Source organism: Sus scrofa, chromosome 6 (assembly GCF_000003025.6).
Source record: "Sus scrofa isolate TJ Tabasco breed Duroc chromosome 6, Sscrofa11.1, whole genome shotgun sequence".
In the NCBI taxonomy this organism is placed as follows: Eukaryota; Metazoa; Chordata; class Mammalia; order Artiodactyla; family Suidae; genus Sus; species Sus scrofa.
The window spans coordinates 62,796,307-62,821,862 of NC_010448.4; the positions used below are offsets into that span (position 1 = coordinate 62,796,307).

Here is a 25,556-nt window from a genome sequence, read left to right on the forward strand (position 1 = left end):
GCGGGGGCCTTTGGGAGGTGAGTAGGTCTGAGGGTGCAGCCCTCATGAACGGAATCAGTGCCCTTTTAAATGAGATCGCTCTCCTTTTCAGCTGCACCCAAGTCATTTGGAAGTTCCTGGGCCAGGGATCGAATCCCAGCAGCAGCTGTGACCTACCCCACATCCTTAACCCAGTGAACCACAGCGGGAAGTCCCAAAGCGCTCCCTTGCCCTTTCCACCATGTGAAGACACAGAAAGAAGACAGCCATCTATGAACCTTGGAACTTCCAGACATTCTTAGGAGATGGACTTTTCTTGGGATGCAGCAAGGTGCCTTTCCCTCAACCAAGAGGGTAGGAGGTGGGAGTACAGTTAAGCAGCATCTCTTCCTTAACTTTTCTGAGATTTCTTTCCACTAATACCTGTCCATTATTAGGACTTAACTTTATAGACTAGTTTTGGAATTCCCTAAAACACACCTGACTGAGCAGATGATATCTGCCCTCAAAGTAGATGCCTTCAGAGGTTTTGTTTTGTTTTTGGTCTTTTCAGTGCCACACATGCAGCACATGAAAGTTCCCAGGCTAGGGGTCAAATCAGAGCTGCAGCTGCTGGCCTACACCACAGCAACACCAGATCCAAGCCACGTCTTCGACGTACACCACAGCTCACGGCAATGCTGGATTCTTAACCCGAGTGAGGCTAGGTATCAAACCCTCGTCCTCACAGATACTACTCAGGTTTGTTACTGCTGAGCCACAGTGGGAATTCCTGGGTGTTTTTCTTTTAATTTTTTTCTTTTGTAGCTCTGCTCCCAGCATGCAGAAGTTTCTGGGTCAGGGAGCAAACCTGGGCTACAGGAGAAACCAAAGCCCTAGCAGTGACAATGCCAGATCCTTAACCCCCTATATCACCATGAGACTTTTTTTCCCCAAAAAAAACTGAGTTAATTAACTTGCTTGTCAAGGGAATACACCAAACACTTCACCAGGCAGGAGCACAGAAGGTTAAAGTTCTATTTTTTTTTTTTTTTTTTGTCTTTTTGCCATTTCTTGGGCTGCTCCCACGGCATATGGAGGTTCCCAGGCTATGGGTCTAATCAGAGCTGTAGCTGCCTGCCTACGCCAGAGCCACAACAACTGGGGGATCTGAGCCGTGTCTGCAACCTACACCACAGTTCACAGCAACACCGAATCGTTAACCCACAGAGCAAGGGCAGGGATGGAACCCGGAACCTCATGGTTCCTAGTTGGATTCATTAACCTCTGCACCATGACAGGAACTCCAAGTTCTAAAAGAACTACAAAAGGCAATATATTCCTTTCTTGTGGCTGCCGTAACAAATTACTACAACTGTGGCTTCAACCTACAAAAATGTATTCTGGAGGCCAGAAATCTGAAACAAGTCATATGGGGCTAAAATCAATGTAGCAGCAGAGCTGGGTCCTTCTGGAGGCTCTGGGAGGGATATCAGCTTCACTGCCTTTTCCAGCTTCTAGAAGCAGCCCACTTCTGCCTCCATGGTCACATCTCCTTCTCTGACTCTGATCCTCCTGCCTCCCTCTTATAAGACCTCTTGTGATGACACTGGGCCCACATGGATAACCCAGGATAACCTTCCCATCTCAAGATCTTTTTATTTTTTTGCTTTTTAGGGGCGCACCCACAGCATACGGAAGTTCCCAGGCTAGGGGTCTAATCGGAGCTACAGCTGGCATCCTACACCACAAGATCTAAGCCGCATCTGCAACCTACACAGAGCTCACAGCAATGCCAGATCCTTAACCCACTGAGCGAGGCTAGGGATTGAACCTCCAGGCTCATGGTTCCTAGTCAGATTCATTTCTGCTGCACAACGATGGGAACTCCCATCTCAAGATCTTTAATCACTCCCTCCAAGTCCCTTGGCCGCAAAAGCTATCAAAGGTTGCAGGAGTCAGGATGTAGACATAGGTGGGAGGCCATTACTCAGCCTACCAACGAAGGTTCCTGACTGCCGTAATGAAGTACTGTAACCCAGCCTTCGGGAGAAAAAAAATTCCTGGGTCTGGACAGGAATGGTTAAAAATAGCCCTACTGGCCATGAGTCAGGCAAAGCTTGTCAGAGACTACGCCCTGGGGTCTCTCCACTTCAGCCATCATCCCTGGTGTAGAGGAAGCCCAGCATCAGGTTGGAGTGTCTCCAAAGCAAGAGCTGCTGCCCAGGAAGAGCTTTCTTAATTTATGTGAAAGTGAGGTGTAGCCTATCAGTGGCCCTGCTGGAGTCTCAGCCAAGAGCACAATGAAAGAGTGCAAGGTACGCCAGAAGAAAGAAGGAAGGGGCAGGCACTTTTCTTTGATATTTGCGTTAGTTCTCTATTGCTGCATAACAAATGACCAGAAACCTAGCAGCTTAAAACAACACATATTTTCTCACAGCCCTAATGAACTCAGGGGCCTTCGGTCAACTCTGTCTCCAGAGGAGCAAGTCAAAACTCCAAGGGGTGCCACCTGGGGCCTGCAGCCACGTCAAGCAGTGTAAGCAGCTCTCCTAGGGCCAGTACTGCACAGCCTCAGGAGAGACACTCCCAGGTCCTCCCAGGCCTTTCTGTAGCTTCCTATTCCCATTCGTTGAGACCCACCCTCTCTTCCATAGTAATCACCCTCTCATTATCTAAATCCCTAAGAAGGAAATTATTCTCCTGTCCTGAGCTGTGGGATGTTGATTCCAGAGAAGCATCTGCCTAGATGCCCCCATCCATGCTTGAGGCTGCCTGGTGACCCTGACCGAGGACCTTCTGGTTTAAAAAAGTCCAAAAAGGAGTTCTCGGAGTTCCCATCATGGCTCAGCGGAAACTAATCTGACTAGCATTCATGAGGACAAAGTTCGATCCCTGCCTTGCTCAGTGGGTTAAGGATCCAGCGCTGCCGTGAGCTGTAGTGTAGGCTGAAGATGCAGCCTGAATCTGACATTGCTGTGGTTGTGGCATAGGCTGGCAGTTACAGCTCTGATTTGACCCCTAGACTGGGAACCTCCATATGCCTCAGGTGTGGCCCTAAAAAGGGAAAAAAAAGAAAAAGTTCTCCTGTGGCACAGCTGGTCGTGGAGTGGCTTGGGCTGCTGCTGTGGTGCAGGTTTGACCCCCTGACTTGGGAACTTCCACATGACATGGATGCAGAAGAAAAAAAAAAAGTTCAATGAAACCCCAAACTGCCTCCTGTTATCTCCACCTTTTTATTCCTCATCAAATTATTATAACATGATATGCTGTTATATCTATGATGATATGTATGACTTGTAATAGAGGAAAAATCATACGCAATTAACAGTTCCCTAGAAAAACCACATTTATTTCTCCATGATCAACATTCAATCTACATTGAATGTGTGCACATCTTTACATGGCTTTAGCAACAGCAAATCTTCTATTTTATGCTTCTGGTTGTTGGCCATATTATAAGCACTTTCAGTATGGGGACAAACCTTTCATCATTATGGTTTGGCATGGCTGCATGGAACAAATCAGAAGTTTCCCAAATTTATAATGAGGGGTGACAATGTAAACATAACCCAAAAACATGTTTTTTTGTTTGTCTCAATAACTAAAGCAACACATCACTTTTCTCAGCAGCAGATCTTTCCTTCTTGGTAGGAACCTGCTTCGGTCTCCTCTTAAGAGGGATAACATCACTGTACATCACAAGCAACTTCCTCATCCAGTTGCCCCTTCTGAAATGAGTCCTCAGCCTCTGGCAGTACTGTAACACGGAATACATTCAAATAGCAATCACTCTAATTCTGTGGTTGCTGTGGGGCAGAACACTGTGTAGGGTCTCTCACCAGGATGCCTTTGCAAGTAAAATCGTAAGGGCTCCTGCCCAAAAGCTTCCCTCACTGGATTCTAGTGAGTTTGCTTATGTACAGTAAGGCATACACTCCCTATTGAAGGACTTCTCATCCAGATTACACAGGTTTCTTCAGTTTGAGGACCCTGATGCACAGGTAGGTGGGTTCTCCAGGGAAGTATGGTCCTGACTTGTGCAGGTTTTATTCCAGTGTGTGCACTACTATGTTTGATACAGGCTAAATCATCCCTGAAGGCTTTTCCATATTACTACCATCCTGTATTCTCTCCAAGAGTTCCCTAAGGTATAGACTTAACGTATGATAAGGAATGTCTCACATCCATCAATTCACTGAAGAGCTCAACAAAGTCTTTTCCTGACTTTGACAGGGAGGAACTATCCCTGAAGATACTTCTCTTTCACACAGGTTTTTGAAAGCCTGTAGGGAGAGATAAACATGGCCCGCAAGCTCATTAAAGATCCACAGGCTGTTCCCCAGGGTGTGATCTTTGGTGTCGGATGAGGGAAGAGCTCCTTCTGAATGTTTTCCCACACTGAGGACAATGGCTGGGACCCTCCCTGCTGTGGAGTCTCTGATGTACTGCCAGGTGAGAGTTCTGCTTGAAGGACTTTCCACAGTCTGGACACTGGTATGGGGTCTCCTTGGTGTGAATTCTCTGGTGCTTGGTCAGACAGGAGCTGTCCCTGAAAGATTTGCCGCACTGATTACATTCATAGGGCTTCTCTCCAGTATGAGTCCTCTGGTGCCGGATGAGGCCGGCAATGTTCCTGAAAAGTTTCTGACACTGGTCACAGCCATAGGGCTTCTCGCCGGTATGAATCCTCTGGTGTCTGATGAGGTAAGCACTCTCAATGAAAGTTTTCCCACATTCTTTACACTCATAGGGCTTCTCCCCAGAATGGATTTTTTGATGCACAATAAGGTGAGAGTTACGGTTGAAGGATTTCCCGCATTCCACACACTCAAAGGGCTTCTCTCCAGTGTGAGTCCTCTCGTGCTGGGTGAGGTATGAGCCATCTCGGAAGGCCTTTCCACATTTGCTACATTCGTAGGGCTTCTCCCCAGTGTGGATTCTGAGATGCACTGTGAGGTGAGAGATGTCTGTGAAAGGTTTCCCACACTCATTACATCTATATGGTTTTTCCCCTGTATGAGTCCTTTGGTGCAGAATCAGGGATGAATTTCGATTGAAGGTTTTCCCACATTCTAGACATTCATAAGGTTTCTCCCCAGTGTGAATCCTCTGGTGTTGTGTCAGAGCAGACCCATCACTGAAGGCTTTCCCACATTTACTGCATTTATAAGGCTTCTCTCCTGTATGGATTCTGTGATGCACAATCAGGTTGTAGTTCTTGGAGAAGGACTTTCCACACTCATTACAGGTATAAGGTTTCTCTCCAGTGTGAGTTCGGTGATGTAAAACAAGAGAAGAGTTCCGTTTGAAGCACTTGCCACATTCAGTACATTTATACAGCTTCTCTCCAGGGCTGCTCCTCTTGTTTTCATTAAGAGATGAACTCAGGGTAAAGATGTCCCCAAAATCCTTACCTTCATACAATTTCTTTCCTCTTTTCATTATTTTTTGTTCACCAAGAGGGGCAAAAGGACTGAAAGACTTAACAGTCTCAGGGTATTTACAGGGTTTCTCTCTAGTTTGAGTTCTTCCAAATTGAATAACTTCTATGGAATGACTGAAGGTTTTCCCACAGGCATCACTGTCACCTGTTCTCCTAGCTACATAACTTTTGTGACAACTGTGTAAAGCTGGGTCACAATCCAGACTTTTAACATCTGAGCCATGTACACAGAAACCATTTGTTGTAGGAACTCTTTGATATCGTGGAAGGTCTGGGCTCACACTCAAATGCTCCCCAAATCCAGGATATTCATGAACTGCTTTCTGAGCTCCTGGTTCCTCCTGAGTTAAGGCTGATTGCTTCAAACATCCCTCCTGGCTCTCACAATTCCAACTGTCATCTAAAATGGAGAAATGAGGACCCTGTCTCGTAAATCCTTCCAACTCCATGTCACAGGACAGTTCTTCAGGAAGGTCTTGAGCTGTCATTTTCAATCTTGTGTTCCAGGCTAGAAAGCAAAGAACAAAAAAGACAGACTTAGGTACATGAAGCTGTGTCTAGAAGAGGAATCAGAAACAATAAAAGGTAGCACGTGGGTGTGTATTTTTACTTGTTTTCTTTTTTTCTTTTTTTGCCCAAGAAGTTCCTGGGCCAGGGACTGAACCTTCACCAAGACTTGAGCCATTGCAGTGACACCAAACCTTAACCTGACACACCACAAAGAACTCCTGCGTTTTTTTTGTTTTTTTTTTTTTTTAACTTTACATCTATACAAGGGGGAGAAAGTGAGATTCAAGGGATGGAGTTGCAAACAGGGTGAAGAAGCACCACAGCATTTGCATCCTCATAGAGAACAAGCAGCAGGAATGGTGTTGGGGGTAAACATCACCAAAAGGATCAGTGGAGACTAGGAAACCACAGTCAAGGTGTCACTGCTCACATAAGGAACACCCTCTCAGTCACTGAGCGCTTGTCCCCCATTTCCCCTACTGACAATCAGTAATCACTCCAGAGCTTCCACTTCACAAAGGGCTTGTGACTGCAGTGAATGACAGTTCTCACCCCACCTTTGTTGGCAGTGTTCTGCCTTCATTGATGGGACACAGCAGATGCCTGGTGACCTGAAAGTTCTGAAATTCCTAGATCTGTCAATGACTTCCTTGCAGGGTTATTACAAGAATCACCTCATATCTGAGGCTGGTTCTGAGCTGGGGAACAGACAGTTTTGTAAGTGGCTGCATGTCTTCACTGCTATGGATCTTTGACTTGATGCTACCAGACAACTGGCTCTAATTTTTTTTTTTAAGGTAAAATGAAATTAGACACTTATCTCAGAAAAACAAAATTTAAACTTCAGATGGATAAACATTTCAACATAAAATCAAAGTTTATTTATTTATTTATTTATTGTCTTTTTCAGGGCCGCACCCACGGCATATGGAGGTTCCCAGGCTAGGGGTCCAATCGGAGCTACAGCTGCTGGCCTATACCATTGCCACAGCAACACTGGATCTTTAATCCACTGAGCGAGGCCAGGTATCAAATCCGCAACCTCATGGTTCCTATTCGGATTCGCTTTCTTCTGCCCACGGCGGGAACTCCAAAAATCAAAGTTTAAATTATTTAGAGTACCTTCACAAATGGGGCAGTCTTCATCAAAAAGCAAAAACTATACACAAGAGGATTAACAACTTCGACACCAACATTAAAAATTTCCAAACAAAAGACACAAGAATCAAAACACAGGTAGCAAGTGGAGAGAAAATAGTATGAAGCATCCAAGAGTCAAAGGAATAGTGCCCAAGATCTATCAAAAAATTCTTACAGAAAAGCACAAAAAAGGGGGGGGTAAAGGATACCAAGAGGCCTTTCACAGAGAGAAAACAGAAATATTCTGAAAACATGAATTTTCTGCCCATTCTCATCATTTAGGCAATCACAAACTGCAAATTTAAGAACACAAAATATGGAGTTCCTGTTGTGGCTCAGCAGTAAAGAACCCGACTAGTATCCATGAGGATGCAGGTTCGATCCCTGACTTTGCACAGTGGGTTAAGGATCTGGTGTTGCCCAGAGTTTCACTGTAGGTCACAGTCGTGGCTGAGATCTTGCATTGCTGTGGCTGTGGTACAGGCTGGCAGCTGCAGCTCTGATTCAACCCCTGGCCTGGGAACTCCCATATGCCACAGGTGTGGCCCTAAAAGCCAAAAAAAAAAAAAAAAAAAAGCACATTTCATATGAGTAAAAGTAAAATAAATATAAAGCCTGGGCAGGTCATGCAGGAAAAGAGCTGGGGGGCATGTAAACTTGGTCAGTCCACTCAAGAGGGTGATTTGGTTGTGGCAACTGCAACATAAAATTGGCACATTCCAGTACCTTACAATTCCACTTGTCAGGGTCTTATTAGACTCGGAAAGCCTGAGTCCCAAGCATAACTAGATATCAAGCTATACCTAAGGAGCTGGCTGTAAAGGCCAACAAGAAAAAGACACATCACTAATGAAGGAATGAATAGTACTGATAAACTGGTAACAAAAACAGAATTCTGTGGTAATGAAGGTTACTTTCAAAGTGCTGAGGGAAAAACCTGTCAGGTACATGGGTGTTCAAGGGTGAAAGTAAGATTAAAAAAGCTTCAGAAAAGCAAAGCAGGAGTTCCTGCTGTAGCACAGTGGGTTAATGATCCAGCTTGTCTCTGTGGAGGCATGGGTTCTATCCTGGGGCCAGCACAGTAATTTAAAGCTCCAGCATTGCTGCAGATGTGGCATCTGTTGAGGCTGTGGCTGGGATATGATCCCTGGACTGGGAACTTCTTCATGGTGCAGGTACAGCTGAAAAAGGAAAAAAAAAAATTTAAAAAGTAAAAGCAGAGTTCATCTCCAAGGACACCAGTCAAAAGAATTAGAAAACAAAAACAAAAACTGTTCTTCAGAAAAAAAAAAATTAAAAAAAACCCCAAAGGAAGGAATGGAGGGAACATGTATTTAAATCAAATGCAGCATTGATCATATAAAATGCAGCAACAACAATGACTCATGGAGTTAACATAGGGATGAATTAAAATACCAAATGGCAGTGGGCCTGTTAGACAAAAAAGTTACGCTGATGGGTTTTTTTGAGGGGGGTGGTAGGGGCCATGCCCACAGCATGAGGAAGTTCCCAGGCCAGGGAATGAACCCGTGCCACTGCAGTGACAATGCCAAATCCCTAACCACTACGCCACCAGGGAACTCCCCTGAAGGTCTTATATTGTTCATGATTCACGTTAGACCTGGTCAAATCAGGAATAAAAGATTAAGTTCTGGGTAAAACTTCCAAGCCCACAGAGCAAGCAGTTTTCAACCAGAGACAGTTTTACTCCCAAGGGACACTTGGGAATGTCAGTAACACTTCTGATTGTCATGACTGGTGGACAGATGCCACTGGAATCTAAGTATGCGGCTAAACACCCTTTTAAATGTTCCTGGTGGTGAAGTGGGTTAAGGATACAGCGCTGTGTTACTGCTGTGGCACAGGTCACTACTGTGGAACAAGTTCGATCTCTGGCCCAGGTACTTCCATGTGCTGAGGGTGTGGGCAAAACAAACAAACAAACAAACAAACAACCCAAAAACAAACAAACACAGACAGGCCCTCACAAAACAGAATGACCCAGCTTCAAATGTCAATAGTGCTAAAGAGGAAAAACTCTGCCGCAGGAGAAAATAATAATAAAAAAACCCCAAATCAATCCAGAAGAAGGTAGTAAGGGAGGAAAGCACTGAAAGGGAAGGTTAAAATAGAAAATATGAAATAGGACATCACCAATAATAATAAATATAAGTGGCCTTGATGGGCAAAATAAAGACACTGCAGAGTTCCCTCTTAGTGCAAGAGTGGGCTAAGGATCCATTTTGTCACTGATGTGGCTCGGGTCTCTACTGTGGCGCAAGTTAAACCCCTGGTCCAGGAATATCCACATGCCATGGGTAGAGCAAAAAATAAATAAATAAAATAAATAAATAAATAAATAAACTATGTCAGACTGCATTTAAAAATGTGTTTAGACAATGGAATACTACTCAGCCATAAAAAAGAATGACATAATGCCATTTGCAGCAACATGGATGGAACCAGAGACTCTCATACTGAGTGAAATGAGCCAGAAAGACAAATACCATATAATATCACTTATAACTGGAATCTAATATCTAGCACAAATGAACATCTCCTCAGAAAAGAAAATCATGGACTTGGAGAAAAGACGTGTGGCCGCCTGATGGGAGGAGGAGGGAGTGGGAGGGATCAGGAGCTTGGGCTTATCAGACACAATTTAGAATAGATTTACAAGGAGATCCTGCTGAGTAGCATTGAGAACTTTGTCTAGATACTCATGTTGCAACAGAACAAAGGGTGGGGAAAAAAAATGTAATTGTAATGTATACATGTAAGGATAACTTGATCCCCTTGCTGTACAGTGGGAAAATTTTTTAAAAAAAGTGTAAAAAAATAAAATAAAATAAAATTAAAAAAAAGGTGTTTAGGAGTTCCCATCATGGCTCAGTGGTTAATGAATCCGACTAGGAATCATGAGGTTGCAGGCTCGATCCCTGGCCTTGCTCAGTGGGTTAAGGATCCGGCGTTGCCATGAGCTGTGTTGTAGGTCACAGACAAGGCTTGGATCCCATGTTGCTGTGGCATAGGCTGGTGGCTACAGCTCTGAATGGACTGCTAGCCTGAGAACCTCCATATGCTGTGGGTGCGGCCCTAGAAAAGACAAAAAAAGACTAAATAAACAAATAAATAAATAAAATAAAGATGTGTTTACAACAGACACAACAAAAGCAAAAGAACACAGAGGATAAAAGCCAATGTCTGGAACAGATTGTATATTTCTCTGCTAAGAATAAATTTCAAGTATAATAATGGGGCAATATAACAATGGCAAAGATGTCTACATTAAGAGCATGCCTCCAAACGCTCTGCTTCAAAGTCAGGAAACCCAGCTAAACTGGGAGGGTTTAGTGAACCTCTTTCATATACAGAAATTCAGAAAATCGGAATAGAGATAAGCATGACAGAATATAATCAGCCAGCCTGGTGACATAGTTGGATGAAGGGTCACTATCAACAATTAGAGCCAAAGGGGAGTTCCTGTTGTGGCTCAGCAATAATGAACCTGACTAGTATCCATGAGGATTTGGGTTTGATCCCTGGCCCTGCTCAATGTGTTAAGGATCTGATATTGCTGTGAGCTGTGCTATAGGTCGCAGGTGTGGCTCAGATCTAGAGTTGCTGTGGCTGTGGTGTAGGCAGGCAACTACAGCTCCGATTTGACCACTAGCCTGGGAATTTCCATATGCCACAAGTATGGCCCGGAAAAAAAAAAAAAAAAAAAAAAAAAAGACAAGAAAAAAAATTAGAGTCAAAGCACAAATGGAGTATTTGCTAACAATGGCCAGATATACCAGGCCAAATAACAAGCTCAACAAAGGCCAGAGCACATAAATGTGCTTGACTATAAATGTGATTAAGTTAAAAGCCAATAACAGAAAAGCAAAGTAAAAAAAAAAACAAAAAAAAAAAACCCAGGAGTTCCTGTCCTGGCTCAGCAGAAATGAATCTGACTAGCATCCATAAGGACACACAGGTTCAATCCCTGGCCTTGCTCAGTGGGTTAAGGATTCGCTGCCACCATGAGCTGTGGTGTAGATGGTAGACGCAGCTCAGATATGGTGATGCTGTGGCTGTGGTCTAGGCCAGCAGCTGCAGCTCCAATTCAACCCCTGACTTGGGAACCTTCATATACTATGGGTGCAGCCCTAAAATTAAAAAAAGACCAAAAAAAGTTTTTTAATTAAAAAAAATTAAAAAAATTAAAAGAACAGTAATAGAAAACCAAATACAAAAAGTAAAAAATAATAAATTGAAAATCCTTACTGACTTGGAAAAATAAAAACTGGTTTTTCAGTAATTCACAAATCAAAGAGCAATCCTAAAAATCAGAAAGTATGGAGAAGTGAGTAACGAATGGAAATGGTACCTCTCAAAACACATGGCAAAAAAGGATGCAGCTAAAGTAGTTCCTAGGTAGGAAATGTCGCTCTTTAATGCCTTTATTTTTTGTTTTTTAATTTTTATTTTATTTTATTTTTGCTTTTTAGGGCCACATGCATGGCATATGGAGGTTCCCAGACTAGGGGTCTAATCGGAGCTGTAGCTGCTGGCCTACACCACAGTCAGTGACGCCAGATCCGAGCCGCGTCTGCCACCTATACCACAGCTCACGGCAACACGGGATCCTTAACCCACTGAACGAGGCTAGGGGTCAGACCCGAACCTCGTGGTTCCTAGTTGGATTCGTTTCTGCTGTGCCATGACAGGAACTCCTTTAATGCCTATATTTTAAAAAGAAGACTGAAAGTCAATGGGCTCACTCTTCAACTTAAGACTTAAGGGAAAGAGGAGTTCCCATTGTGGCGCAGCGGAAACAATCTGACTAGTAGCCATGAGGTTGCGGGTTCGATCCCTGGCTTCGCTCAGTAGGCTAAGGATCTGGCATTGCCGTGAGCAGTGGTGTAGGTCACTAACACAGCACGGATGCTGCGTTGCTCTGGACATGGTGTAAGCGGGTGGCTACAGCTCCAATTTGACCCCTAGCCTGGGAACCTCCATATGCCACAGGAGCGACCCTAAAAAGCAAAAAACAAAACAAACAAAAAAACCCAGAGTCTGTTATCGGAGGGAACTCCCACTGTGGCATAACAGGATCAGCATCAACTGGGGAGCCATTGGGACATGGGTTCAATCCCTGGCCCAGCACAGTGGATTAAGATCCCGCATTGCTGCAGCTGTGGCTTAGGTCATGACTGTGGTTCCTTTCTGATGCCTGGCCCAGGAACTCCATATGCTGCAGGACGGCCAAAGATGATTAAAAAAAAAAAGTCTATTATTTGAAAAGACTAGGGATTTCTGAAGTGGCTCACTGGAAACAATCTGACAAGAATCCATGAGGACACAGGTATGAGCTCTGGCCTCACTCAGTAGGTTGAGGATCCAACATTGCTGTGAGCTGTGGTGTAGGTCTCAGACCCAGCTTGGATCTGGCATTACTGTGGCTGTGGCATAGGCTGGTAGCTACAGCTCTGACCCCTAGCCTGGGAAACTCTATATGCCAAAGGTGTGGCCCTTAAAAAAAAAAAAAAGGAAATGAAAAGACTAATGAAATTACTTTTTGGCAAGCGTTTAACCATAAAAAAATGAACAAGGAGTTCTTGGTGTGGCTCAACAGGTTAAGGACCTGATATTGTTTCTGTGAGGATGTGGATTCAACTCCTGGCCTCCATCAGTGGGTTAAGGTTCTGGTGTGGCTGTGGTGTAGGCCCCAGCTGCAGCTCTGATTCAACCCCTGGCCCAGGAACTTCCATGTGTTGCAAGTATGGCTGTAAAAATAAAAAATAAAAAAAAGATAAAGATTGTACACATAGGTGATATTCGTTTTAAAATGGGGATATAATTGAGATACAGAAGAAAGTCACCAAAATGGTAATGTTGGATTTATTCTAGGAAAGCAGGGACTGTGAAACATTAGAACATATACTGACACAATTCCCCACATTTTCGGATTATAGAAGTCTGGCCCCTACATCCTGTCTTTTTTTTTTTTTTTTTTTGTCCTTTTTTGGCTATTTCTTGGGCCGCTCCCGCGGCATATGGAGGTTCCCAGGCTAGGGGTCGAATCGGAGCTGCAGCCACCGGCCTACACCAGAGCCACAGCAACGCGGGATCCGAGCCGCGTCTGCAACCTACACCACAGCTCACGGCAACGCCGGATCCCCAACCCACTGAGCAAGGGCAGGGACCGAATCCGCAACCTCATGGTTCCTAGTCGGATTCGTTAACAACTGTGCCACAACGGGAACTCCCATCCTGTCTTAATAAATTCAGAAAGTAATGTGAAGAAATCTCATCCAGCCTCAACATCAAAACGCTCTAAGATGAAAAAATAGTAGACCCCTCTACCCTATGTCAATAAATTGATAAAGTATCTTAACAAAAGCTCCACTTCATGATGAATATTCTTAACAACTAGGAACATGGGGAATTACGGTAAATATCACACCCAAGGAAACCTCAGAACTGTTCACTCTGAAGCCAAGATCAAGACCCCAGATGCCTGCCGCGTCCACCGCATTCAACAGAGACGCAGAGGGCCAGCTGGTCCGGAGAACCACACCACCAGCTGTCAGTCCTGGACGCTCCTATGTTTCAGGCCTCCTGAGGGTACCCTGCTACAGGGCTACATGCTGTCTATACTGAGCCTTCTGCATAGACTGGGGCCCAGTGGCCTATAGCTGTCCTGTGAAAATGAGATAGAGAGCCCTGCCCTTCAGGTCTGTAGGGGAAGGATGTATGTGTGCATTTAAAGGAAGTGAGGTAAGTCAGACATATACAGGATGATACCACTTAGTACAATTTTTTAGACACACAAAATATTCTGGAAGTAAAAATACTAACATGCCCTGGTAACACCCCTAGCAAAGCCGTGACCATGACTGTCTTGGGGATGTGGACGGGAAAAGGCCTTGAGGAGCGAAGGGAATGTCCATTTCATCTATAATAGATATTTATTTGAATGAAATAAGACTTACAAACCACTAAGAAAGTGAAAAGACAACCTACCAAATGGGAGAGAATAATTACAAAGCATGTATCTGATAAAGAACTTGTAGAAGATATAGGTAACTCATAACCCAATAATAACAGGACAACCCAAATTATAACAAAAGGCAAAGGATCTGAATAGACATTTCTCCAAAGAAGACATACGGCTGACCAATAAGCACAGGAAAAGATGACCGGCATCATTAACCATGAGGGAAATGCTCATCAAAACCACAGCGAGACACCATCTCACACCCACCAGTGTGGCCAGTATCAAAAAAGACAGTAACATGTCTTGCGAGGATGAGAAGAAACTGGAACCCTCATACACTTTGGGGGGAAATGTAAAATGATGCAGAAGCTTTGGAAAACAGTCTGACAGTTTCTCGAAAAGTTCAACGTGGAGGAGTTCCCACCGTGGCGCAGTGGTTAACGAATCTGACTAGGAACCATGAGGTTGCAGGTTCGATCACTGCCCTTGCTCAGTGGGTTAACGATCCAACGTTGCCGTGAGCTGTGGTGTAGGTCGCAGACGCGGCTCGGATCCTGCGTTGCTGTGGCTCTGGCATAGGCTGGCAGCTACAGCTCCGATTAGACCCCTAGCATGGGAACCTCCATATGCCGCAGGAGCGGCCCAAAGAAATGGCAAAAAGACAAAAAAAAAAAAAAAAAAAAAAAAAAAAAGTTAAACGTGGAGTTATATGACCCAACAATTCAACTCATAGATATTTACTAAAGAAAAGGGTAAACAAATGTCTACGCATAAATTTCTAAATGAATTATGAGGTCACAGCACACTATTCATGATAAACAAAAATAGAAACAACCCAAATAAATGTCCATTAAACCAAAGAATGGATAAACAAAATGTAGACATACACACTATAGAATATGATTCACCCTTAAGAAGGAATAAAGTACTATAAATGCTTCAACAACAAAGATGAATCAAGACTTCATATTGTATAACCCCATTTACATGAAACATCCAAAAGAGGCAATTCCATACAGACTGAAAGCCAACCAATGGTTGCCACGAGCTGGGAGAAGGGGTTATGGGGAGTGACTGCTAAAGGGTATGGGTTTTTTTTTTCTTGGACTCATGAAAATGTTTTGGAATTACATAGTGGTGATGGTTGCACAACTTTGTAAATATTCTAAACCAGTGAACTGTGCACTTTGGATGAATGAATCATATAGTATATGAATTACATCTCAAAAAAGCTGTGAATTTGCAGCAACATGGAGGGACCTAGAAACTATCATGCTAAGTGCAGTCAGTCAGACAGTGAGACACCATCACCATATGCTATCACTGACATGTGGAATCTAAAAAAAGGACACAATGAGCTTCTTTGCAGAACAGATACTGACTCAGACTTTGAAAAACGTATGGTTTCCAAATGGGTAGAGGATGCTGTGGGGGTTTGGGTTGGAAATGCTATAAAATTGGGTTGTGATGATTGTTGTCCAACTAAATGTAATAAAATTCACTGAGTAATTAAAAAAAAAATAAAAAGCTGTGATAAGTAAATTTGCACCTGTAAGGGGGGAAGTTTCGCCTAGCCTGACCTGCGGTGCTTGACCTTGGCAGTTCTTCCCGTGGGGCATGTGGATTTCCATGGAGGTGTCAGGTTGTCACAAAGATGGAAGCAGAAGGACCTGCTAGCATCTGCTGGGCCTTAGCTGGGGATGCACATTGTTCCCACGCTTGGGACTGCTGCACATGATGCTTGACCATTCTGTGGACCACAGACCCTACAGCTATCAACCTCAGGTACTTTCGAACAGAAAACACTACGTGTATTTTAAGAGCATTACAGGAAAGGTGCCTTCCTTTAGGAGAAGGAAGCTGAAAGGAAATCCAGATACAGCCCCGAATTCATGAATGCACTCCCTATTCCGCATCTCTCCCCTTAAGGAAAACTGGCCATTACAGCTCTACATCCAATAAATGACAGCATGAGTGCCATAGTAAGGTTACTGCAAAAGAAAACACACCAGCATAGAGGAGGATATTAAGACAGACTTTGGGGGAACAGTATAAAATTAGAGTATTTAATGCAAGAATCTCATTCAATTTCATTAAGATTGTTTTTATTTTTTTGTCTTTTTTTTAGGGTTGTACCCAAGGTGTATGGAGGTTCCCAGGCCAGGGGTCAAACTGGAGCTGTACATGCCGGGCTATGCCACAGCCACAGCAACGCGGGATCCAAGCCACATCTGTCCCCTACACCACAGCTCACAGCAATGCCAGATCCTTAACACAGAGTGGAGCCGGGGATTGAACCCACATTCTCATGGATACTAGTCAGGTTCATTACCACTGATCCACAACGGGAACTCCAATTTTTAAAATTTTTAATTAAAAAAAATTTCTTTTGCTATTTTTTTGGCCGAGCCCCCGGCCTGCAGAAGTTTCCCCACCAGGTAGCAAACCTGCAACCAGAGCAACAGCAGTGACAACGCAGGATCTGCTAAGCCACAAAGGAATGTCAATTAAGGTTTTTTAAAAAGTCTCATTATTACTGCCTTCATAAATATCAGTGTATTGCTTTTTACAGCAACACAATGACACAAAAACTATGTTATAAAAATTTCATCTTGGAATTCTTGCTTTGGCTGAGCAGGTTAAGGACCTGATACAGTGTCTATGAGGATGTGGGTTCGATCCCTGCCCTCACTCAGTGGGTTAAGGATCCAGCACTGGGCAAGCTGTGGTTTGGACTCAGATGTGGCTTGGATCTGGCACTGCTGTGGCTGTGGTGCAGGCCAGCAGCTGCAGCTCCAATTAGAGCCTGGCCTGGGAACGAACCCCTAGCAGGTGCAGCCTTAAAAAGGAAAAAAAAAAATTTCATTTTGATGCTGTTCACAAACTTTGGGGGTTCTCTGTTTTTCCCCCACTCCTCCTCTGACCCTGTGCTCAGCCAGCCACAAGAGCACTTCTCTAAAACGCCAGTACTACTAATTTTCCTCACCATCGTTCTCTTCTCCACGTCCACCAAAGCCTTTCCATCTTTTCCACGGTCTCCGACCGAGGCTTTCCACCCACTGAATATCGCCCTAACATGTACTGAGACTGCTGGTCTGTCTGGAGAACTGCTTTCTGTGCTAATTCTTCCTGATGCTGTTCCAGTCATAGCAGAGGCGGTGACTGACTGACCCTTCGCCTGTCACACAAGATCATCCAGACAACACCGGTTGCTCTTAACTGCATAAGTGCTTCAAATCCCCTTCCACCAAGGTAGTGTCTTGCTTCCCTTCCTATTTAACACACCTGGTCTGAATCCATGTCTGCAACACTTACTGTTCCAGCAGCATCCGGCCACAACTCATCTCATTCAATTTCATTGAAGACAATTATTCTGTCCTATTTCTTTTAATTCAAACTACAGTCTCTAGCACCAGACTGTTTCTTTTGTCTTTGAGGTAGCTGTGCCCAGCATTTAAACATAGAAATAAAATTTTTAAGACAAAGGTCTTTCCTTTTATTGATTGCAGCTACTGATCATAAAGAGTGAACATTACACAAAAATTAACTCAAAGTGTACCACAAGCCTAAATGTAAGAGCTAAAATTATAAAACTTTTAAAAGAAAAACAGACATAAATCTTCAGAAACATGAATATGACACCCAAACCACAAGTTACGAAGTAGATAAATTGGGACTAATCAAAATTAAAACCTTTTGTGCTTCAAAGAATGTAACTAAGAAAGAAGAGCACACACTTCACTGACCTGATTTCTCTCTGTATGAGTACTGTTATTTCTACACAAATAAGTGAAGGTTAATTAGCAGTATAACTAAAGAGTAATGCCATCAGTCTCCCTCAGATGAATAAAAAAAAAAAAAAAAAAAAAGCAAGGAGTTCCCACTGTGGTCCAGCAGGTTAAGAACCCAACATAGGGTCTGTGAGGATATAGGTTCAAACACTGGCCTTGCTCTGTGGGTTAGGGATCCAACGGTTGGATCCAATGGTTGTCTCCGTGGAGGACTGGACTGATCCCCAGCCTGCAACTTCCATATGCCGTAAGTGTGGCCAAAAAGAAACAGTAACTTAGGAGTTCCTGCTGTGGTGCAGTGGGTTAAGAATCTGACTGCAGAGGTGAGGGTGACTGCAGAGGCTAGGGTTCCACCCCCAGCCCAGCACAGTGGGTTAAAGGATCTGGCACTGACACACCTGCAATGGAGGTCGAAGCTTTGACTCGGATTCAATCCCTGGCTGGAGAACTTCCATATGCTGCTGCCACAGATGTGGCCATAACACTAAATAATTAATTTTTAAAAAGTAAGAAAGCAACCGAAATGGCCATCAACTGATGAATGGATGAACAAAATGTAGTATATCCATACAATGGGGTATTATTCATCCATAAAAATGAACTGAGTAGATACATGCTACAATGGGGATGACCCTTGAACACTACTAATTTGTGAATTAGTAGTGAAAGAAGCTAAGACAAAGGACTACATATTTTATGACCATTTATATGAAATGTCTAGAATAGGTAAATGCAGAGACAGAAAGTACATTAGTAACTGCCTAGGGTTGAGAGGAATGGAGGAAATGAGAAGTGGCTGCTAATGGGCACAGGTTTTTCATTTGGGGGATGATGAAAACATCTTAAAACTGATATTGGTAATACATGCACAACCTCCTGATTATAATGAAAAGCACCCAACCGTATGCCTCATGAGAGTGAATTATATGGTATGTGAATTATATCTCATTACAGCTGTTTAAAAAACTAAGCAGGTGCTGAACCTGCTGTGGTGGGAAATACTGGTCTAGACCCCACTTAGCATGTTTCCGATGCTACATGCGAGAAGTTAATTCTATAGGAATGTGACAAACCTGTGGAGAATTCAGAGGCACTCACCTCTGAAGGGCTTTATCCCCGCTCTCAATGACCCTGCAGAGGGATCCACTTAGGCCGGATGACTGGGTATTTAATATCACTGGTTGCCGGACCTCAGCTTTCTGACTCTGTGTGTTTCCTGCCATCTCTGTGAACCACACACAATAATGTTTACTTTACCTGTTCAAGTGATATATTCTTTTAACAAAAATAGTTTGCTGCCAACTTCGGTCCTGTCCTAAAAAGCTGCCCATCTGGAGTTCCTGTCATGGCTCAGTGGTTGACAAGTCCAACTAGGAACCATGAGGTTGCGGGTTCCATCCCTGGCCTTGCTCAGTGGGTTAAGGATCCGGCGTTGCCATGAGATCCAGTGTAGGTCACAGATACGACTCGGATCTGGCGTGGCTGTGGCTGTGGTGTAGGCCAGCAACTATAGCTCGGATTTGACCCCTAGCCTGGGAACCTCCATATGCTGCGGGAACAGCCCAAGAAATGGCAAAAATACAAAAAAAAAAAAAAAAAAGAAAAAGAAAAGAAAGAAAGAAAAAAAAAAAAAGCTGCCCATCTGATTACCAATTGTGATAAACAGTCTGACTATTTTTTTTTTTTTTTTTTTTTTTTTTTTGCTTTTTAGGGCCACACCTGCAGCATATGGAAGTTCCCAGGCTAGGGGTCAAATCCGAGCTATAGTTGCTGGCCTACACCACAGCCACAGCCACGCCAGATCCGAGTCGTATCTGTGACCTACACTGGATCTCACGGCAACACTGGATCCTTGACCCCCTGAGCGATGCCAGGGATCAAACCTTCATCCTCACTGATCCTAGTCAGGTTCATTACTGCTGAGTCACAAGGGGAACTCCCCCAACTTTATTTTTGATGACCAACTGCTGACAGTTTTTAAAGCTCCCCTACCCCAACCACCTACTGCCCCTTCTTCTTCTAGCCAAACTAACAAGAAAGCCTGAGTGCTTTCTCCTTGATGTTGGCAAAAATTCAAGCCATGCAAGTTCCAACCAATGCAAGGCCACCCCCAGCCCGGGTCCATTCTCTAATCATTTTTCTGCTCCCTCATGCTGTTTTTGGATCACCTTGGGAAGCCTCTCCTGCTCTCCCAACACAGTCTCATTATGTGAGTAATAAACCTTTTAACCTCTGGGGGTAAAATATACAAAAAGAGTGTGTACACATGTGTTTGAGGCAGGGAAAAAAGAAAGATTAAGCTAATGTAGCAAAGTGTTAATAACTTGATGATCTGGATGGTTTTACAAGTGTTCAATGAACTATTCCTGCAACATTTCTGCAGGTAAAAAATTTTCAAAATAAAAAGTTGGGGAGTTCCTGTTGTGGCTCAACAGAAACAAATCTATTATCCATGAGGATACAGGTTTTATCCCTGGCCTTGCTCAGTGAGTTAACAATCCAGGGTTGCAGTGAGCTGTGGTATGGGTCCCAGATGTGGCTAGGATCTGGCATTGCTATGGCTGTGGTGTAGGCCAGTAGCTACAGCTTCAATTTGACCCCTAGCCTGGGAACCTCCATATGTCTCAGGTGAGGCCCTAAAAAATATTTATGTATATAAATAAAATTTAAAAATTAAAAAAATAAAAAGTTGGGTTGGAAGGGGGCGAAACAAGTAATAAAGTTACTTCTTGTGACTGAAAAAAAAAAAAAAAGGCTTGATGTTTTCAACATATTTTTTACAAGCCCAAGTCCCTAACAATCAAAAAAAAAATTTAATTGGCAAAGGATAAGGGATCTTTCTGGGGTAATGGTAATTTTGATAAAGCTTTGGATTGCATTTATCATAACTCATCCTGTGATACAATGAAGATTTGTGCATAAGTCAGTTTTCCCTCCAAAACTTAAAAAGCAATGTTGAACTCTACTGATGTTACGCACAGTCAGATGTTTGAGGGGAAGTGGAGTGAAATCTACCACTTTGGGTTTTTTGTCTGTTTTTTGAGGGCACCGCAGCATGTGGAAGTCCCAGGGCCAGGGATCAAACCGGAGACACAGGAGCGACCCAAGCCGCTGCAGTGGCAATGCCGAACCCTTAATCTGTTGTGTCACAAGAGATCGAAATCCGCCACTCTGAATGTGCCCTTTAAAAAACTGGTGGGAGTTCCCGTCGTGGCTCAGTGGTTAACGAGTCCGACTAGGAACCATGAGGTTGCGGGTTCGATCCCTGCCCTTGCTCAGTGGGTTAAGGATCCGGCGTTGCCGTGAGCTGTGGTGTAGGTTGCAGACGCGGCTCGGATCCCGCGTTGCTGTGGCTCTGGCGTAGGCCAGTGGCTACAGCTCCGATTCGACCCCTAGCCTGGGAACCTCCATATGCCGCGGGAGCGGCCCAAAGAAATAGCAAAAAGACAAAAAAAAAAAAGACTGGTGGACGGCTAAAAGGGTAGATAAATGGAACAAAGACAGGGGACTCGCAAGCATAGCAGATGTGAATGCGTTCATATAGGACGCACAAGTTTTTCAACTTTTCCATATAATAAACTATCGGAGGAAGAGGAGCTAAGGAAACGAACCGCTAAACAAGGGAGAAGAAAGCCAAGTGGCTCCTAACAGGTGGGAAAACGAAGCAAGACCTAACTTTGCAGCTATAAGTGGGCATAAAGCGGGTGATCTGACACCTGCCAGACTCAGTGGGAAACGACACAATCTGCGGGCCCAACGCGGCCACCTCGGCCCTCCCACCACCCCGCAGCAGAAGGGCGGCTGACGGGTCAGGACACCCCGCAGGCTGGGGCAAAAGGGTCCCTATGGCAAGACCGGCTCCACTGGAGCGCGGAACCGCGGGGGGAATCCCTGGGCGTCCTCAGCCCAAGAGGGCTCGTCCACTCCCGCTGAGGTACGTCCACACCCGCCGGGGGCGTCCTCACCCGCAGAAGGGCGACGTCCATACCCGCAAAAGGGGGACTTCCCCACCAGCTGGGGGGGCGTCCACATCCGCAGAAAGGGGGCGTCCTCACCCTTCGCCAGGAGTCTACACCTGCTGGGGGGCGTCCTCACAAGCCAGGGCCGCCGCCCCCCGGTTCGCCCTGCCGCCCAGAGAGCGGGGCGCTCCCACTGCCCGCGGCGGGCAGACGCGCCGCTCCAGCCGCACCAGGACCCGGCGGACACCGCCCCCCGCCACACACCCGCAGCCTGCGAGCGGAAACTGGAACCGAAATGCCCAGGGGCGAAGCCGACTCACCTCGGCCGGGCGGGCGGCACCGGCGCCGGCGGCGGCGGCCATGTTCGGCGCAAGTGCGCGTGAGCGCGCCAGGCCCCGGATGAGCGAGTCCCAGGAAGCGCCGCGGCCTCCGCCCGCCCGGGCGGGACGCAGACTGGAGCTCCCGCCTCGCCTCCCGCTGGAGCTGCCTCGGGGTCTGCGGCTGCGCGGGGTCGCCCCAGGCTGCCGGACCCCCTGCGGCAGCCCTGCGCCCACCCTGCCCCGCCAGATGCGGGACTTCGGAGAGGTGCTGTTGTTTACCTACTCAGCCCCTTGCTGATGTCCGTGTTCCTTCGCTGGCATCTGTTTACTCCTTCGGCTTTAATCAGAGGACGTTTTCGCCTGGCCTTGTTTTCATGTACAGCATAATTTACCGAAATTATTCTATGCCATCATTCTTTTCGAGGAAAATATGTTAAAATTCAGTTAAGGGCACCTCAGTATTCATTGATAGAATAGTTATTTACTTAGAAATCCAAACAGAAGGTAGGCATTTTTTGAATTAATGGAACAGTTACGTAAAGATTCTAGATTAGGAATGGAACTCAATTTATGCGATGTGGAGAAATCAGTGGATAAATTAGTAACACGCAGTTAGAAAATGTGCTTTGAAATGTGCTCAGTCTTATGTGTGTGTATAAAATAAATCAGTCCCTGAAATAAATAATAATTCATATAGATACAAAAAATAATTAATATCCACACTCCAACCACGCAGCATGACCGCGGGGACGGGAAACCCCCAGAGGAGCCCAGGCAGGGTATGTGTGAGGCCTCAGCTACTGGGAACGTGTCTTCCCCACTTGGTCTAAGTCAAGGTCAAAGAGAATTCTCAAAGGATCTCCCACGTACAAATATTATTTGTGCTTCATATTGGTGATTGTCTTTTTTTAAAAGTTGAAGTACAGAAGTTCCCGTTGTGGAGCAGTGGAAACGAATCCAACTAGTATCCGTGAGGATACAGGTTTGATGCCGGGCCTTGCTCAGTAGGTTAAGGATCCCACCTTGCTTTGAGCTCTGGTGTTTGCCTGAGCAAAAATAAATAAATAAATACAACTGAAGTATAGATGATTTACAGTATCGTGTTAGGTTTTTTTGTTTTTCGTTTTGGATTTTTAGGGCCGCTCCTGCATCATATGGAAGTTTCCAGGCTAGGGGTTGAATTGGAGCTGCTGCCAGTCTACACCACAGCCACAGCAGCATGTGATACCAGCCGAATCTGCAGGCTACACCACAGCACACAGCATCACTGGATCCTTAACCCACTGAGCAAGGCTGGGGATCAAACTCACATCCTTATAGATACGAGTTGAGCCACAATGGGAACTCCCCATACTGTGTTAGTTTAAGCATACAGTGAAATGAGTTAGTTGTATATATTTTTCAGATTATTTTCCATTATAGGTTATTACTGTATTTTGAATATAGCTCCCTGTACTATACAGTAAATCCTTGTTGCATATCTATTTTATGTATCATAGTTTGTATCTGTCAATTCCATACTCCTAAATTATCCCTCCCCTCCCCTCTTCTCCCTTGGCAACCGTAAAATTGTTTACTCTGTGAATGTCTCCATTTTGTATATAGATTCATTTGATAATTTTTTAGATTCCACATATAAGTGATATCTTAATATTTGACGTTGTCTTACATAGTGTAATATTCTCTAGGTCCATCCATGATGCTGCAAATAGCAATATTTCATTTACAGCTGAGTAATATACTATTGACACACACACACACACACAACATCTCAGTGTGTGTGTGTGGGGGGGTGGGTGTGTGTACACCACATCTAAACCAGCCACCTCTTAATAAGCCTTTGGGTTGTTTCCATGTTGTGGCTGTTGTATTTGGTGCTGCTATGAATATTGGGGTGCATGCATCTTTTCATTAATTATTTATTTATTTGCTTTTTTCAGGGCTGCACCTCCAGCATATGGAAATCTCCAGGCTACGGCTGGAACCAGAGCTGCAGCTGTTGGCCTCCACCACAGCCACAGCAACACAGGTTCCAAGATGCATCTGTGACCTACATACACCACAGCTCACAGCAACACAGGATCCTTAACCCACTGACTAGGGCCAGGCATTGAACCTGCATCCTCATAGATGCTAGTTGGGTTCATTACTGCTGAGCCACAATGGGAACTCTGCATGTATTTTTTCAAATTAGTGTTTTTGCTTTTTTCCGGATATGTGCCCAGGTGTAGGATTGCTGGATTATAGGGTAGTTCTATTTTTATTGTTTACTTATTTATTTTTTGTTTTTTTTGGCCGCCCCACAGCATATGGAGTTCCTGGGCCTGGGATTAGCTCCAAGCCATAGCTGTGACCTAAGCTGCAACAGTGCCAAATCCTTTAACCCACTATGCCTATCTGGGATAGAACCTGCATCCTGGCACCACAGAGATGCTGAGGATCGCATTGCGCCACAGCAGGAACTCCTATTCTTAGTTTTTTAGGAACCTCCAACTGTTTTCCATTGTGGTGGCACCAATTTACATTCCCACCAGCAGCGGAGGAGGGTGCCTTTTCTCCCACACCTTCTCCTGCATTTCTGGGCGTTCCCAGGCTAGGGGTCGAATTAGAGCTATGGCCTCCAGCCTACACTACAGCCACAGCAATTCAGGATCTGAGCCGCGTCTGCAACCTACACCACAGCTCACGGCAACGCCGGATCGTTAACCCACGGAGCAAGGCCAGGAATTGAACCCACAACCTCATGGGTCCTGGTCGGGTTCGTTAACCACTGAGCCATGATGGGAACTTCTTTTTTTTTTTCTTTTTTTTTTTTAGGGCCACACCTGCAGCATATGGAGGTTCCCAGGCTAGGGGTCTAATCAGAGCTGTAGCTGCAGGCCCACGCCACAGCCACAGCCACCCAGATCTGAGCCACGTCTGTGACCTACGTCACAGCTCAAGCTCACGGCAATGCTGTATCCTTAACCCACTGAGTGAGGGCAGGGGTCAAACCTGCACCCTCATGGTTCCCAGGTGGATTCATTTCCACTGCACCACAACATGAACACTGGTACATTGTTTTTGTAAAGATTTGACAGGCAACAAAACACATAACAAGATAATTACATAATGCAACTAAGGTACCTGCTGTAGCTTCGAAGGGGTGTTCTCCTGGGAGCATCCCTAAACAGACTGCACGAGCCCAATGCACTGGGTGGGAGAGCTGAAGTTAACAGAGAAGCAAGGCCCGTCTTACTTCAGGGTGTGCTGGCAGCTTGGTAGGAGGCGGGCCTAGATTTGGAGCTAGGAGAGAGGCGGGAGGTCGAGGCTGCTGCTCACGCACTGCTTGAGTAAGTGCTGTCAGTGGCTGCTGCTGCCCCATGCAGCCTCCTGCCCGGGACCACGTTGCCTCTGTGCCCTGCAGCCCAGGCTTCTCCCTGGCCTTCGCCACCTCAGATCTGGTGC

At 45.0% G+C, this 25,556-nt stretch overlaps 1 protein-coding gene across 4 annotated transcripts; it reads right to left on the minus strand.

Annotated features, from left to right (window-relative positions):
- ZNF329 (zinc finger protein 329) lies at positions 3,172-22,195 on the minus strand. 4 transcript variants are annotated; one of them, XM_021097379.1, is made up of 3 exons: positions 22,110-22,195; positions 18,929-19,055; positions 3,172-5,912 (listed from the first exon to the last, which is right to left on the minus strand). In XM_021097379.1, the coding sequence occupies exon 3, from the start codon at positions 5,890-5,892 to the stop codon at positions 4,279-4,281; it is 1,614 nt and encodes a 537-aa protein (XP_020953038.1). In that variant the 5' UTR covers positions 5,893-5,912; positions 18,929-19,055; positions 22,110-22,195; the 3' UTR covers positions 3,172-4,278. The 4 variants fall into 4 exon arrangements, with proteins under 4 accessions (XP_020953038.1, XP_020953040.1, XP_013854363.1 ...); XM_021097381.1 differs by having other exon boundaries at positions 18,904-19,055; XM_013998909.2 differs by lacking the exons at positions 18,929-19,055; positions 22,110-22,195 and adding an exon at positions 21,796-21,877.

What these genes read in the sequence shown, in the direction of transcription:
- ZNF329 (XM_013998909.2), bottom strand. Translation starts at nt 21,862, where the DNA reads ATGTGGACGCCCCCCCAGCTGGTGGGGAAGTCCCCCTTTTGCGGGTAT. An exon ending in TGGACGTCGCCCTTCTGCGG is followed by an intron (nt 5,913 to 21,795) that starts GTGAGGACGCCC and finishes TTTGCTTTCTAG; the next exon opens with CCTGGAACACAAGATTGAAA.